Source organism: Urocitellus parryii, chromosome 2, assembly GCF_045843805.1.
Source record: "Urocitellus parryii isolate mUroPar1 chromosome 2, mUroPar1.hap1, whole genome shotgun sequence".
Classification (NCBI taxonomy): domain Eukaryota; kingdom Metazoa; phylum Chordata; class Mammalia; order Rodentia; family Sciuridae; genus Urocitellus; species Urocitellus parryii.
Window position 1 is genome coordinate 114641745 of NC_135532.1, and position 12830 is coordinate 114654574.

Consider the following 12830-nt stretch of genomic DNA (forward strand, 5'->3'; position numbering starts at 1 on the left):
CTGCTCTTTTACACATGCAGTGGTTCACTGGATAGACTACACAATGAACAACTGGGAAAATAATCCATTTCCATCCTTCATGTGGTGTTCACAGGCAAAAACTCCAGACTGCTTATGAAACTACAGGCAGTAGTAATGAAAAAAGTATTTCTTGGTGTCTTCGCTAACATTTTAAGATTTAGAACTTGACCATGAAATACATATTTGGAAATGATAGAAAATAGTATTTTAGGATGATGCCTTTTTTTCCCTGTAAATCTCAAAGTGACTTCTATATGGATGGTTAAAGAACCACATATGTGTTGTCCCCTTACTCCCTCACCTTTTTTTTTTTTTTTTTTTTTTTGCAGAACTGGAAGTTGAACTCAGTGCCTCACACATGCTAGGCAAGTGTTCTACCCCTGAGTTAACCCCCCAGCCCTGTTTTCTCCCCTTTTAAAAGATGTCCACACAGCCTATTCTTAGTTTTTCTCAAGTGGGTGTTAATGGTAAGGAGCCACTAGTGGCCAGGCTGAATGTAGCTCAGATTCTGAGTGCAGAAAGGCTCAGCGCCTTTGATCCGTGCATAGAGCTCTCATGCATAGAGCGAGGTGCTTATAATGTGGTTCTGTTTGCTTTCCACTGGGCAGGTTACTTCACCCAGCATGTTCTGAGGTGACATAAGTTTTTTCAAAAAGCCTGTGATTTACTTATAACTCCTCAAAAATACCAAGATGTAAAATCCCAGTGCTAAACAGTGAACATTTGCCTTTCTGGGTATTTTACAGATTCACTTAGAAAACTGAGCATGTGTATATTTATTTTTGAAGCCTAAATATTTATACTTGAAGTTGTGCCTATAAGCAATTGAAAGTATAAAGCAGGTTTTAATAAAATGTGTAGAAAATGAACATGTAATTGCAGATACATTTTATTCAAAGCTGTTTCCCTAGCAGTGTGTCCCTCCCTTTCATAGATTTGCCACACCGTCTGGTTAAAGAGTGTGGCACTCACCTTCCCACCGTCTCTATGGGTGAATAGACATAACATTAGAATTCTAGTAGACACATTGGATAAACTAGTACAGATCCAGGCTACAGTAAATATTTAAAAGATAATGAAAGCAAATGCTTAGAACTTTTTGTTATGACAAGTGAAATAAAACTTGCTCATATCAATATGAAGTGAGGAATAAATGTAAAATTGTTTCTGCTTTTTCTCCCAAGCAAGACTTCTGACTGAAGATCTCCTGATTCTTATGCAATTCAGTTGCACCTGGATTGTTTTCTCTTGAAAAAATATACTTGTATAGCCTTCTTTAAGTTAGCAAATGCCCGAGGGCGATACATCATTTTCCCCAGTACTCTTTCCATGGCCTAAGCAAGAGGCGGAGAAGCAGTGCAGGGCAGGGACTTCAGTCCTAGGTAAGAAAATAGAATGGATTTTCTTGGTTGTGAGTTTTCTGATGTGCTTGGAATTCAGGTGCACAGTGGCAGCGACAGCAGACACCTCAATCCAGGGATGCTAGAGGTTGAGCAGTGGGCTGCTAAGTGGTTCAGAAGAGTGGCTAGGAACTCCTGTACAGGGTACAGACTGTGATGTGACCCATGCAGCTTCTGTGGCTCATGCATTGCCTTAGGATCTATAGTCCTTTTTGCTGTAGGGCTTGTTGCGCAGTATGTTATCAATCTCATTGACCACGTGTGACGTCATCTTTGGGAGAACCTGGGAGCAGGGGAAGAGGTACAAAGTACATGATTAAGACTGGTGAGCATCTGTTTTGTGTTTGGTGCTGAGCAGAGTCGTGTGGACTGGTATAGGTTCATAACCAAGCCCTCTGTTGCACTAAGCTCCTTAAGATCGGGTCCCGTTTATTGACTGAGAGTGAAGGCTCATGGGAATAGAGGGCAGCTCTGTCCAGTAATAACATGTGAGCATGGGTACGTTTTCTAGTGGCTGCCTTAAAGTAAAAAAGATAAAGTTGAAATTAATACATTTTTTACTCATTTGTACCACAGTGGTATTATTTCAACATGAAATCATGTAGAAAAATAAGATACCTTGTTTTGGAGGGTACTCTGCCCTTCAGATCCTGGGAACATTTTACACTTAGAGCAGATTTGCATTTGGATTCATCACCTCACCTTTCTTAAACTCAATAGCCACCATGGCTGGAGGCTCCTGTGGTGGACAGCACTGCCTAGAGACAGGAAGGGCTCCTCCATCTGGTGTTTGGAGCCCTGGTGAAGGATGCCAGGGCTGACAGGCATCCTAGGAGGATGGAAGAGCATGGCAAAGTGGAGTGGAGAGACGGAAAACCGGTGGTGGCGGGTGGGAAGGTAGAAACAGGAGTGGGAAGTGGGTCAGAGCACCATTCTAAGGAGTAGGGATTTTACCCACAGGGCAGCATAACCTCTCCTGGGGCTTCTAGTTTGGGAGGGACCTGGTCAGACACTGGAGGTAGTTTGAGGAGTAAGTTAGAGGAGACCAACGGGGGGACGATAAGACAGTGGCAGGGGAGTGGATCTCAGAGGCTCAGGATGGTGTGAGTTCGAGACTGGCTGGAAGGAGTTTGGTACAGACGGATGAGACTGGCACCAAAGGAGAATTCAGGGAATAAGAAGTTAGGCAGGGTGTGTTGAGGTAGGAAGTGATTCATGGGCAGCTTGGGACCTTTGCCGGACTGGAGTGGAGGACGGATGGCTATTCACACGGTGGTGCACTGAACCCCGGGGAGAGCCAAGCTTGCGCAGGGCCAGCATTTACCATGAGAAGTGGGCTGAGGACATTCACAACCCCAGGACAAGGAACACAGACTGACCCCTGCTGGGATGGTCTGACCCTTCGTGGAGACGTGGTGGAAAGGCCACTGTGCTGGCCGGGCTGAGGTTTGGCCTCAGCCTTCCTTTACGCATCCTGCTGGCCAAGGTGACCTTGTCTCCACTCGCCTGTCCTCAGAGGCCTTAGGGTTTGGCTGAGACTGAAACTGTTGCTTCTGGTTAACGTTTTCCTGTCCGAAGCAAAGGAGTCTGGTTTCCCAGCAGCCCTGGAGCCTCCGAGGCTCTTAACACTCCAGCGTGTGATTTTAGAAGTGAGATTCCAACAGACTGAAACTTAGAAATTGGATTTTTGGGAAGTTTTGTGTCTAAAATGGCTGTGGGCTAGCCCCATGAGGAAGAAATAACTCTTCATTTGTTATACCAAGGTTCATTTCAGATAGAAAAATAAAGTTTAAATGTTAAAAAAGAACCATAAAAGTATGTGGGTAAGACATAAAAATATATATTTATAGTTTTATAAGACTAAAATTTTGAAGAGGAGCTATACTTTAAGAATTTTATATGAGATCACCAGTTTTTTTTTTTTGTTTTTTTTTTTTTTGGTGCCAGCAAACAGTTTGCAGCATCTCAAACTGCTATTTGGTTTGACAGGCATTCAGGCTGACAGTCTGCCCTGGTGTTAACTGGAGTGAGGGAGGTGGGGCTGTCACTGCTGTGGCCAGGGACCAGGCCAGGCCTCCCAGGCCCAGGGGCCTGAATGTGGACCTTGGGTGGATAGGCTTTTGCTGGGCAAAGGTGGTGGTCACTGTGGAGAAAGAGGACTCACCGCTGTCTGGGAAGCAAAGTGCTTCCTAGAGGCTGGAGAAGGCCCCAGGGAGGGTGTGGGTGTGGTGGGGCCATGAGGCCTAGATGTGGGGGCCTGGCTGCCCAGGCCCGGGGATGCAATTCTGTCTACCTCAGGTGGGAGTGGGGAGGCCGGGGACCTGGGCAGGAAGCTGTGCTGTCCCCATTCTCTCATCTTCCAAGGCGCTGTTTCTTTCTCCCCTCCACTTTGGCACACCTAGGCCTATTCCAACCTTTGGAGCAGCTCGTCTTCCCGGCCTACTGGAGATTGCCTCTCCCTGCAGCTGGCAGCGGCTGGCATGCCATGCTTTCCACCCTGTAGCCAGTCCTGCTTCTCCGGCACATGCAGTGCAGGGGGCCGGGTGGTGGGTAGGAAGGGTGGGTTGGCAAGCCTTTGAGCACGGCAGCCCTGTCCTGCTACTGGGCAGAGCTGTGCTGAGAGGAAGCACTTTGGGAAGAATAGCTGGGAATGTGCCCCCTCCCCTGCTGCCTGGCACGGTCCTACAGCCTTCAAAGCCCAGCCCAAGTTCTGGGATGGCATGTCACCCTCTGTTAGCATGACAGGAAGCCTAATTCCTTCCTCCATATTGTCTTTCTTTCCTAAACCTGGAGGATCATCGCTTTTCCCCTCCCTCTCGCCCCGTCTTTGTTCTGCTTCCGCATGGTGGCCACGTGGTGCTCACGTTCAGATGGAAGCACATCCCTTTTAGAACACTCCAAAGGCCCTCTACCTAGGATAGACGCTGACCCTGTGGTCCCACAGGAGCTGGACTGCCTGCCTCTCCTCTTCAGTGGTCCCCCGTCCTCTTTGGGGTTACCGAATTAGCCACACCAGCCTGAGGCCAACCGTGGCTGGGGGAGCCACTTCCCTCCAGCGCAGGCCTTTGCTCTGCTCTGCCTAGGCCTGGAGGACACTCCTGGGCTCTCACGTGCTTTCACAAATGTGTGATAAAGGTGAACATATCCCAGAGGGGCCTTTTGCAAGGACATTATTTAAAGTAGGTCCACCATTTTTCCATTAGGCCATTGCAACATCCTATTTATTTACTTAATATCTTTTTCACAATTGAAGCAATTTTGTATGAGTATTTTTCTGTCTCCTGTTGGAACATGAGCCCCTTGGAGAGTGGGTTACGTGTTTCCTGTGTCCTTTGGTATTGTTCATGCCTGGCACATAGTAAGCCCCTCAGAGACATTCTGCGTGAAGGGATAGATGCCTTAACTCTCAGGCTCCCGCTTGCCGGGCAGAGCTGGTGCTCCATAATTATGAATGGAATTGAAATCTTGGAGTTGAATTTTTGTTCTTTTGTGTACAAAGCATTCCCCATCCCCTCATCATTGTGTGGCTTTAGCTCTGCCCAGTGCGTGGCTGAAAATGAGAGAAGGTGGGTGGCTAAAGAGGGAGCTTATTGGGGGCCAGTGTTGTGGCTCAGTGGTAGAACACTTGCCTAGCTTGCGTGAGGCACTGGGTTCAATCCCCAGCACCACATAAAAAAAATAAATAAAATAAAGGTATTATGTCCACCTACAACTTAAACAAACAAACAAAATAAAAGAGCTAAAAAAAAAGTGGAGATTCATTTAAAAAAAAAAAAGAGGGAGCATATCCTGCAGGGACCCCACAGAATCCAGGAGGAAGTGTGGGGTTGGGCTCTCAGAAGGGTTCTTTTTGTTTTTAATATTGTTTTAGTTGTAGATGAATGCAATATCTTTATCTATTTAGTTTTATGTGGTGCTGAGGATCGAACCCAGTGCCTCACACGTGTGAAGCAGGCGCTCTATCACTGAGCTACAGCCCTAGCCCTCAGAAGGAATCTCGGAAGCAGAGAGATGGAGGTGATTACCTTGCTATATGAGACGGGCAGGCAGCCTATAGCATTGATCCCCTGGCATATTCTGGTACTTTTTAGTACCAGGGATTGACCCCCAGGGACACTTAACCGCTAAGCCACACCCCCAGCCCTTTATATACTTTTATTAGGGACAGGGTCTCACTAAGTTGCTTAGGACCTTGCTAAGTTGCTGAGGCTGGCTTTGAACCCACAACCCTCCTGCCTCAGCCTCCTGAGCTGCTGGAATCACAGGCATGCACCACTGCGCCAGGCTCTGGGCTATTTATAAAGGGTTTCTAAGTACTGATCGTTTGTCTCTAGCTCCACCTGTTTCTCTGTAGGAGAGGTAACAGGGCTGTATGCTTGTTCAGGAGCAGTGGGGTGGGATGAAGCCGGGAGACTGAGCAAGAGGGAAACAGAAGCCTGGCCCTGGCCTGCTAGCAGGTAGTGGCCATGGCAGGGGTAGAGGCAACTCATTCCTAGGGCCTTCAGCAGTGGGACAGGACAGGACTGAGAGCTGGCCTGTGGGGAAGGGAGTGGTCATAACTGACCAACCCCACTTTATCACTAGATAGGAGGCCTGGAACATCCGTGTCCCACCGCCCCCTCCTGTGCCTCTATAGGCTGGTGCAATGCCTGGACTGCAGGGCACCCTTTGGCTCGTTGGGGGTAGGCCTAGGGAAGGAGATGGTCCTCCTGAATTTGCTTCTAGGGAGATGTGATCCTGGAAGTCCAAACTAGAATTTTGAGTCAATTTCTCTTAGAACATGGAAATATTCATTCACTTGACAGGTATTTCTTCACTGATAGCCAAGGGACGTGTGGTGTGCAGGAGACCAGCCAGTCGGTCAGTGGAGAAGTGGGAAAGATGCGAGCCTCGTGGTTACACGCTCCCCCACATGGGCCTGGTCCCCTCACCTGCTTCAGAAGATGGAGAGTGAAAGCACTTAGTGTGATGTAGGGTCAAGCCTAACACCCCCGTCAAGAACTGAAAAGGGCTTACCAGGAAACTGGCCTCAAAGTACCAATGGTAAGAATCCAAATGAAGGAGACAAGCTTAGACAGATTTATGGAGCCTATGAAGTTCTCACTGGTGTACAGAAAAGGGAATTAGATGACAAAGGAGGTCCGGCAATGTAGGAAGGTAGGGTGGTGGTGGTTTTGGCTGCCCCGTGGACACCTATGACAGGTTTTTGGGGGAGGAGGAGGAGGAGTGCAGGAAAGAGAGGCCAAAACATCACGCACCAGCTCTCAGTAGCGTTAGATTCATGTAACGGTGCAACAAGGAAAGTGGCTCTTCCAGAGATTGCAGTTTGTGACAAATGTAAAGGCCAAGGGGGTAAGAAAGGAGTGTTGAGTGCTGTTCCAACGTCCCAGGTACTGCAGTGCAAGTAGGAGCTGTGAGATATAGGACTGGAAGATCAGCAGAGTCAGGCTGTGCATGGGGTGCCAGGGCCCGGGGAGCGGGTCAGTCCCAAAGACAGATGTAAAAGCTGCCACAGAAGGAAGCTTCTAGAAGTTCCTATTAACAGAGGCATGAAAGATGGACAGAAGAGAACATTCCATAGAGAAGGGACCAAGAGCCAGGATGGAGCAGGGAGATGGTCTCCTTGTGGTAGACCAGAAGGACCTGCTGTTTTCACTCCATGAGGAGGAGACCTTTTTGTGTGTCAGACACACAGCTGGTTGAAGCATCCTGTGGCTTCCAAAAGCCAATATCCAAACTCCAGTCCTCACCCCTCATCCAGGTCAGATGGTCGAGCATGGGGATATAAAGTGTGCTAGATGAGGGTAGGCCAGGGTGTCAGAGTGTTTGGAAAGGGTCGCCTCATCATCCAGTGTAAAGCAACCTTTTCCTGAAAATGTCTTTCTCTCTCCTGAAAATCTCTCTCTGCTGGAAAAACTACCCGAGAGAAAGGAGGAGACTCATGAAATGGATCAGAAAGGACTGGTCGACTTTGATCCCAATCAGAAAAGACGGTGCCATTGTAATGGAGCACAGGGGACGATGCACTCATCCCAGAGAGGGTGTTCAGCTCGAACCTCTTGATGGTGCCAGTAGTGCAGTAGTGCATGTGAGTGAAGGGCTCTGGTCCTAAGATGCACTGCTTGCTATTGCTGTTTGGTTTGGTTTTGGTACCAGGGATTGAACTCAGGGGCACTCGACCACTGAGCCACATCCCCAGCTCTATTTTGTATTTTATTTAGAGACAGGGTCTCACTGAGTTGCTTAGTGCCTTGCTAAGTTGCTGAGGCTGGCTTTGAACTTGTGATCCTCCTGTCTCAGCCTCCAGAGCTGCTGGGATTACAGGTGTGCTCCACCGTGCCCAGCTTGCTATTGTTTTGTTTTAATTGTTTTTGAACTTGTGATCCTCCTGTCTCAGCCTCCAGAGCTGCTGGGATTACAGGTGTGCTCCACTGTGCCCAGCTTGCTATTGTTTTGTTTTAATTGTTTTTGTTTTGTTTAATATTCTATAGTAGTGCCTTAAAAGTTAAATGAAGAATAAATGCAAATACAAAAGCTCTGACTTCACCCTGTATGTACGATGACTTCAGTGTGCAAGAAGTGGTTTAATACCTGTAAAAACTACTTAAAACAAAAACAAAAACAAAAAAACCCCACAATTGCGGTAACATCTGCTAGGCATAACTTGTAATTGATTTCCGCTGTGTATGTGGACAGATTCAGACTGAAATGCCAGCTATGTCTTGATTTCAGAGTACGACCCTTCATTGTGAAGCTATGAAATTAAAATGGTATTTAATTGGCAGTCAGAAAAAGCTTATTCTGTAGAGGAGTGTTGCTCTGTCTAGTTATTTGAATTAAGCAGGACTCATGTGATGTCTCTGCAATGTGTTGCCTCAGCTGTTACTTGAAGGTAGCATAATGTATGATTTAGCTTGTGGTTTTGGTGAAGAAAGGGTACCTTTCTGAAGAAGGGTTTGTGATGATATGCTGCTTCTTAAGACTCACACTTGTAGAATTGCATTCCCTTCTGTTGTGCCATTTTTTAAAAAAAATGTATATATACACACACATATATATATAGAAAACTATGGTGACTAGTCCTGGTTACATTATTTTCCCTTCTCTTTGGACCATAGTAAGCCCTCATAGTGAATTCCAGAGCTGGGTCACAGACATAAAAGAGAAGAGACCTGTACATGGAGAGGTAGTCTGCATATAGGAAGGTGTTCCTTAGGTATGTCACAGGCTTACTTTAACCCATACAGTTACCTTGTGCTCCAAGGTAGTTGTATGTGGTGTTGGTGTCTGGCACATGTGTGGAATGGCTTTAATTGCATGTTGAAAAGCCATCATTCTTAAATCTGGATATCAGAATTTAAGCAATTCTTAAAACATATGAATGTCTCCTTAATATGCTGATTACAAACAAAAAAAGAAAACAAAAAATACAACAACCACCTGGAAAGGAAGACACAAGTCTGTGTCCCCAGGGGCCTAGAAGCAGTTACAGCAATTCCATTGTCCTGAATGTAGGATGAGGAGGAAGAAATGCAGGGAGCTTGGAGATCAGAAAGGCGGGCTTGGCACACAGCTGGTTGGCAATAAATATTTGTGGAAGGAACAAGTGAATAAGTGGTGTGTGCCGTGTCCCATGCCTGTCACATTGCAAGCTTGTCATTAGGCAGGCTTCATGTTAGGGCCTGAGGTCAGTTGCCAGGTGCACCTGGGACACGAGTCCCTCAGAGATAGGCCCTGATGAGAAGCGAGCTCTGGGAATTTTGCCTGTTGATCAGCAGAGGACCACTCTGGGTCTTCGAACCCAGGACTTGTTTATTGCTTCTTATGCCTTTGTGCCCACCCCCAGGACAGGTGGGAGAGACAGGACCCACTGCAGGACTTGCCTGAATGGCACCGAGGTTTTCGATGAGCTGCTCGGGAGTGGATGATCCCAGAAGCACGGAGCTCACGCCCTCGTTCCTCAGGCACCACGCTGGGAAGAGATGAAGAAGATGTGGGTCAGGGTGTCACAGAGCTCACAATCACCAACTATAGCGAACACCAACCATAGCCAAGCTGGTGGCAGCTAAAACTAACTTTTCCTGTGGAGGATACACAGTGCTCTGGGGCTAAACACCGAACAGCACCCCTGCTACAGAGAAGGTGGATGGAATCTGTGTACTTGCCTGTGGGTCTAGGGCTCTTCTGCCTTCTACCTGTGGCTTGGCCCCAGTACTGGGGTGTCTATCCCACTGCCCACCCTTAAAGCACATTCTTCTCCTGCCTTAACATTTGGTGCGTGGTCTTGCTTTCCTCCTCTGTTGCCTGCGGTCCTCCTAGACCCCAGGGTCTGGTCCCTTCATTTCCACTTACCTGCCAACCTTCTCTGACACTCCTGTGTTGATTATCAAATTACCCTTAAAGCCCCACTTTTAATTTTTCTCTTTCTGCTCTGGGGACTATTATGGTTTTCTTAAAAAAAAAAAAAACAAATGAACAACTTTATTGAGGTAGAATTTACAAGCCAAAAAAGTTACGTATTTAAAGTGAACATCAAATGCTTTTTAATCCATTGCCTGCAATGTGGGGCCCGCGGCCTCTGCTTCACTGCCTGGGCACCCTTTGAGATTCCCCAGGGGAAATGCCTTCCTCCCCAAGTCCTACCTGAATTGCAAGTGGGGTTGGGTGTCCTGCTCTTCACTTCCCTGGCTGCCCATTCCCTTCCCAGTACTTTGACACTGTATTCAAACTATCTGTTTGTTTTCTTGACTTGCCCACCAGGCTGTGAGATGGGCTAATTGGCAGTTGGATGCCCAGCATCCTGCTCAGCACCTGGCACATAGTAGCACTTATTAAGTGTTTGTTGAATAAACAGGCACGGATCGTTGGAGCACACCCTGGCACTTCTTCTGCCCCATTTGCTCCAGGCCCTGCTGTCTGCCGACTGATACTCGTAAGAGTCACCATGCCCGGGCCTTTTATGGCAATCACTGTCTTTTCCATGCGGTCAAGAGAGTGCTCTGTGAAGGTAGCAATCCAAGTGATCTGTCCTGCACCTCTTTTTGGCTTCATTATTTCCTGTTTGCACTTGTAACTCTCCTTGGCCCTAGTGGTGCTCTGAGTCTAATGGGGCCCTGGGCAAATCACTGCTCAGAACTACCTGATGTCAACAGCAGCTGGTTCCCCTGCAGGCTGCAGGGCAGCCAAATCACCAGGCAGGGCTGGCTAGCCCCATGGCGCCACCTTCAGGTGATTCTGGGTACTAGCATCCTGCACCACAGTTAACAGCAGGCACATTCAGGGTGTTTGCTTACTGCACCCAGGATGGGTGTTGGCCTGGGTGCAGGTGTGACCTGGGGATCTAGTAGTTTACTTCTTGCCAGAAGAGCTCCCCTCCCACACCGTCCTTGCAGATCAAAGGATTTATGGCTGAATATCACTTCCCTTTTGGTTCTGAAAGTTCTGTGGTTAAAACCAAAACTACTTGTTTATAAAGAAAGAAGAAAAAAATGACAGGCAAGAAAGACATCTGGGGGCATAGAGGGAGGAAAAGGGGGAAAAGCATGTTTTAATTTAAGTCAGACTTGTGCAGAGGATCTTTCCTGTATGTCTAACAACCAGTGAAAGTCTGAATTTTATGAAGATTTCCTCCAGGAAGACGGTGTTTTTCCATCTCTTTCAGAACTAAATTTAAAGCTGTTGGTCTTTGTTGTTCTTGCGAAATTGGTTCCGGGCACTCCCCTTCAGGACACAAAAATCCCAGGACATTCAAGTCCTTTGTACAAAATGGCAAGCATCTGCACGCACGTCCCAGGTGCTTTAGGTCACCTCTAGCTGACTCTTGTACCTAACACCATGCACGTGGGTGGTCAAATCCATGGGTGCAGAGACAACTGCTCAGTTCATATTGCCATCAAGAACACACTGATTGCAAAATGCATTTCTCTCTGCATTTACTCTGGCCACGTGCCAGGCTAGGAGCGGGGAGAACATCAAGTCCAGGGTGTCTAGTACATCTTCCTCACCACTTACTGAGCAGCTGCCTACTCCTTGCTTTACATATACAATTTCCTGCAACTCAGCAAGTTTGTAAGAAATGTATTGAAACCATTTTATCAGGTTGAGTAACCTGACTTGGTCAAGTGACTGGTATGTTTTACTTTGCTTGTTAAAGCTGTAGAGATGTAGCTAATCACGTTAAATATATTCTTTATATTTACTTATTTTTTATGGTGCTGGGGATCAAACCCAGGGCCTTGTGCATCCGAGGAAGGCACTCTACCAACTGAGCTATATCCCCAGCCCCTATTCTTTGATTTTTAAAACTATTTTTTGTTGTTGTTATTTTTTTTTTTTATATAGTAATGGGGATTGAACCGAGGGCCTCCTGTATGCTAGGCAAGTGCCGTATCACTAGGCTATCTCCCTGGCTCTTCTTTGATTTTTTTTTTTTTAAAGATGGGATTAAGCAAGTCATATTTAGGCATATGGTATTTCCTCTCTCTAAAACCACCTCCCATTTCTGTTTTTCTGTTTCTGTTAACTGCAACTAACATTTCTCTGACTTCTAACCTCAGAAGGGTCAAGGCACTAGCAAATGTTCTATTGGATTATTTTACTTGTGTAGACCTTATCACGGGCTTTGGGTCACTGTACCTATTTGTCCCAATTCCTGTCATTCCTTCATCCATAGGATATTTTTTTTTGGGAGTGGCATGCATTTTCCCCCTCTCTCAGTTACCATGTGAATTCTAGCAAGTCCTCGGTCTATGTCTGTGAGCTAGGGCTACCGCAGTGCACCTCGCAGGATCGTTTTAATGACTGAGGAGATGAGACAGTGCATACTAAGTGCTTGTTGTGCTGCCTGGCAAATACCTGCAGTCAGAACTGAGAGCCCACACGCCTTTCTGCCCAAAGTGTAGCCATTAACTATGTGGGACTGTTGAGTGTTTGAGATGTGTGGAGCCTGAACTGGAATGTGCTGGAGGTGTAAAATATCTCAGTCATTTAAAGAAATGTATTACAAGCTGAAATAACATATACTGTATATTGTAGTAAATAAAATCCATTATTAAAATAAATTTCACCTGTTTCCTTTTTCCTTTTTCATTTTTTTTTTGATACCAGGGATTGCTGTACCACTGAGCCACATCCCAACCTTTTTATATTTTTAATTTTGAGACAAGGTCTCACTAAGTAGCTTAGGGCCTTGCTAATTTGCTGAGGCTGGCCTTAAACTTGCCATCCTCCTGCCTTAGCCTCCCGTGCTTCTGGGATTACAGGTGTGCACCACCATGCCCAGCTCTGTTTTATTTTTTAACTATGGGTCACTAGCAACTTGGAAATTGAGTATGTGGTTTGTATTATCTTGCTTTTGGACAGTGCCATCCTATGTGGCTTTCAGTTGTGACCGGTGACCCTGAACTTTGA

At 46.6% G+C, this 12830-nt stretch overlaps 1 protein-coding gene and 1 pseudogene across 5 annotated transcripts in view; one reads left to right on the forward strand and one right to left on the reverse strand.

Moving 5' to 3' along the window:
- Nucleotides 1-1000: 1000 nt before the first annotated feature.
- The window catches only part of Kcnab1 (potassium voltage-gated channel subfamily A regulatory beta subunit 1), a 326666-nt gene continuing 314836 nt past the window's right edge, over nt 1001-12830 (reverse strand). For all 5 annotated transcript variants that reach the window (XM_026392905.2, XM_026392903.2, XM_026392907.2 and 2 more), the window contains 2 exons: nt 9305-9393; nt 1001-1704 (listed from right to left, as the gene is read on the reverse strand). In XM_026392905.2, the coding sequence (XP_026248690.1) occupies nt 1615-1704; nt 9305-9393 (179 nt within the window). In that variant the 3' untranslated portion in view covers nt 1001-1614. The remainder of the gene's footprint in view (nt 1705-9304; nt 9394-12830) is intronic.
- On the forward strand, nt 1916-7484 carry LOC113185696 (dnaJ homolog subfamily A member 1 pseudogene; annotated as a pseudogene).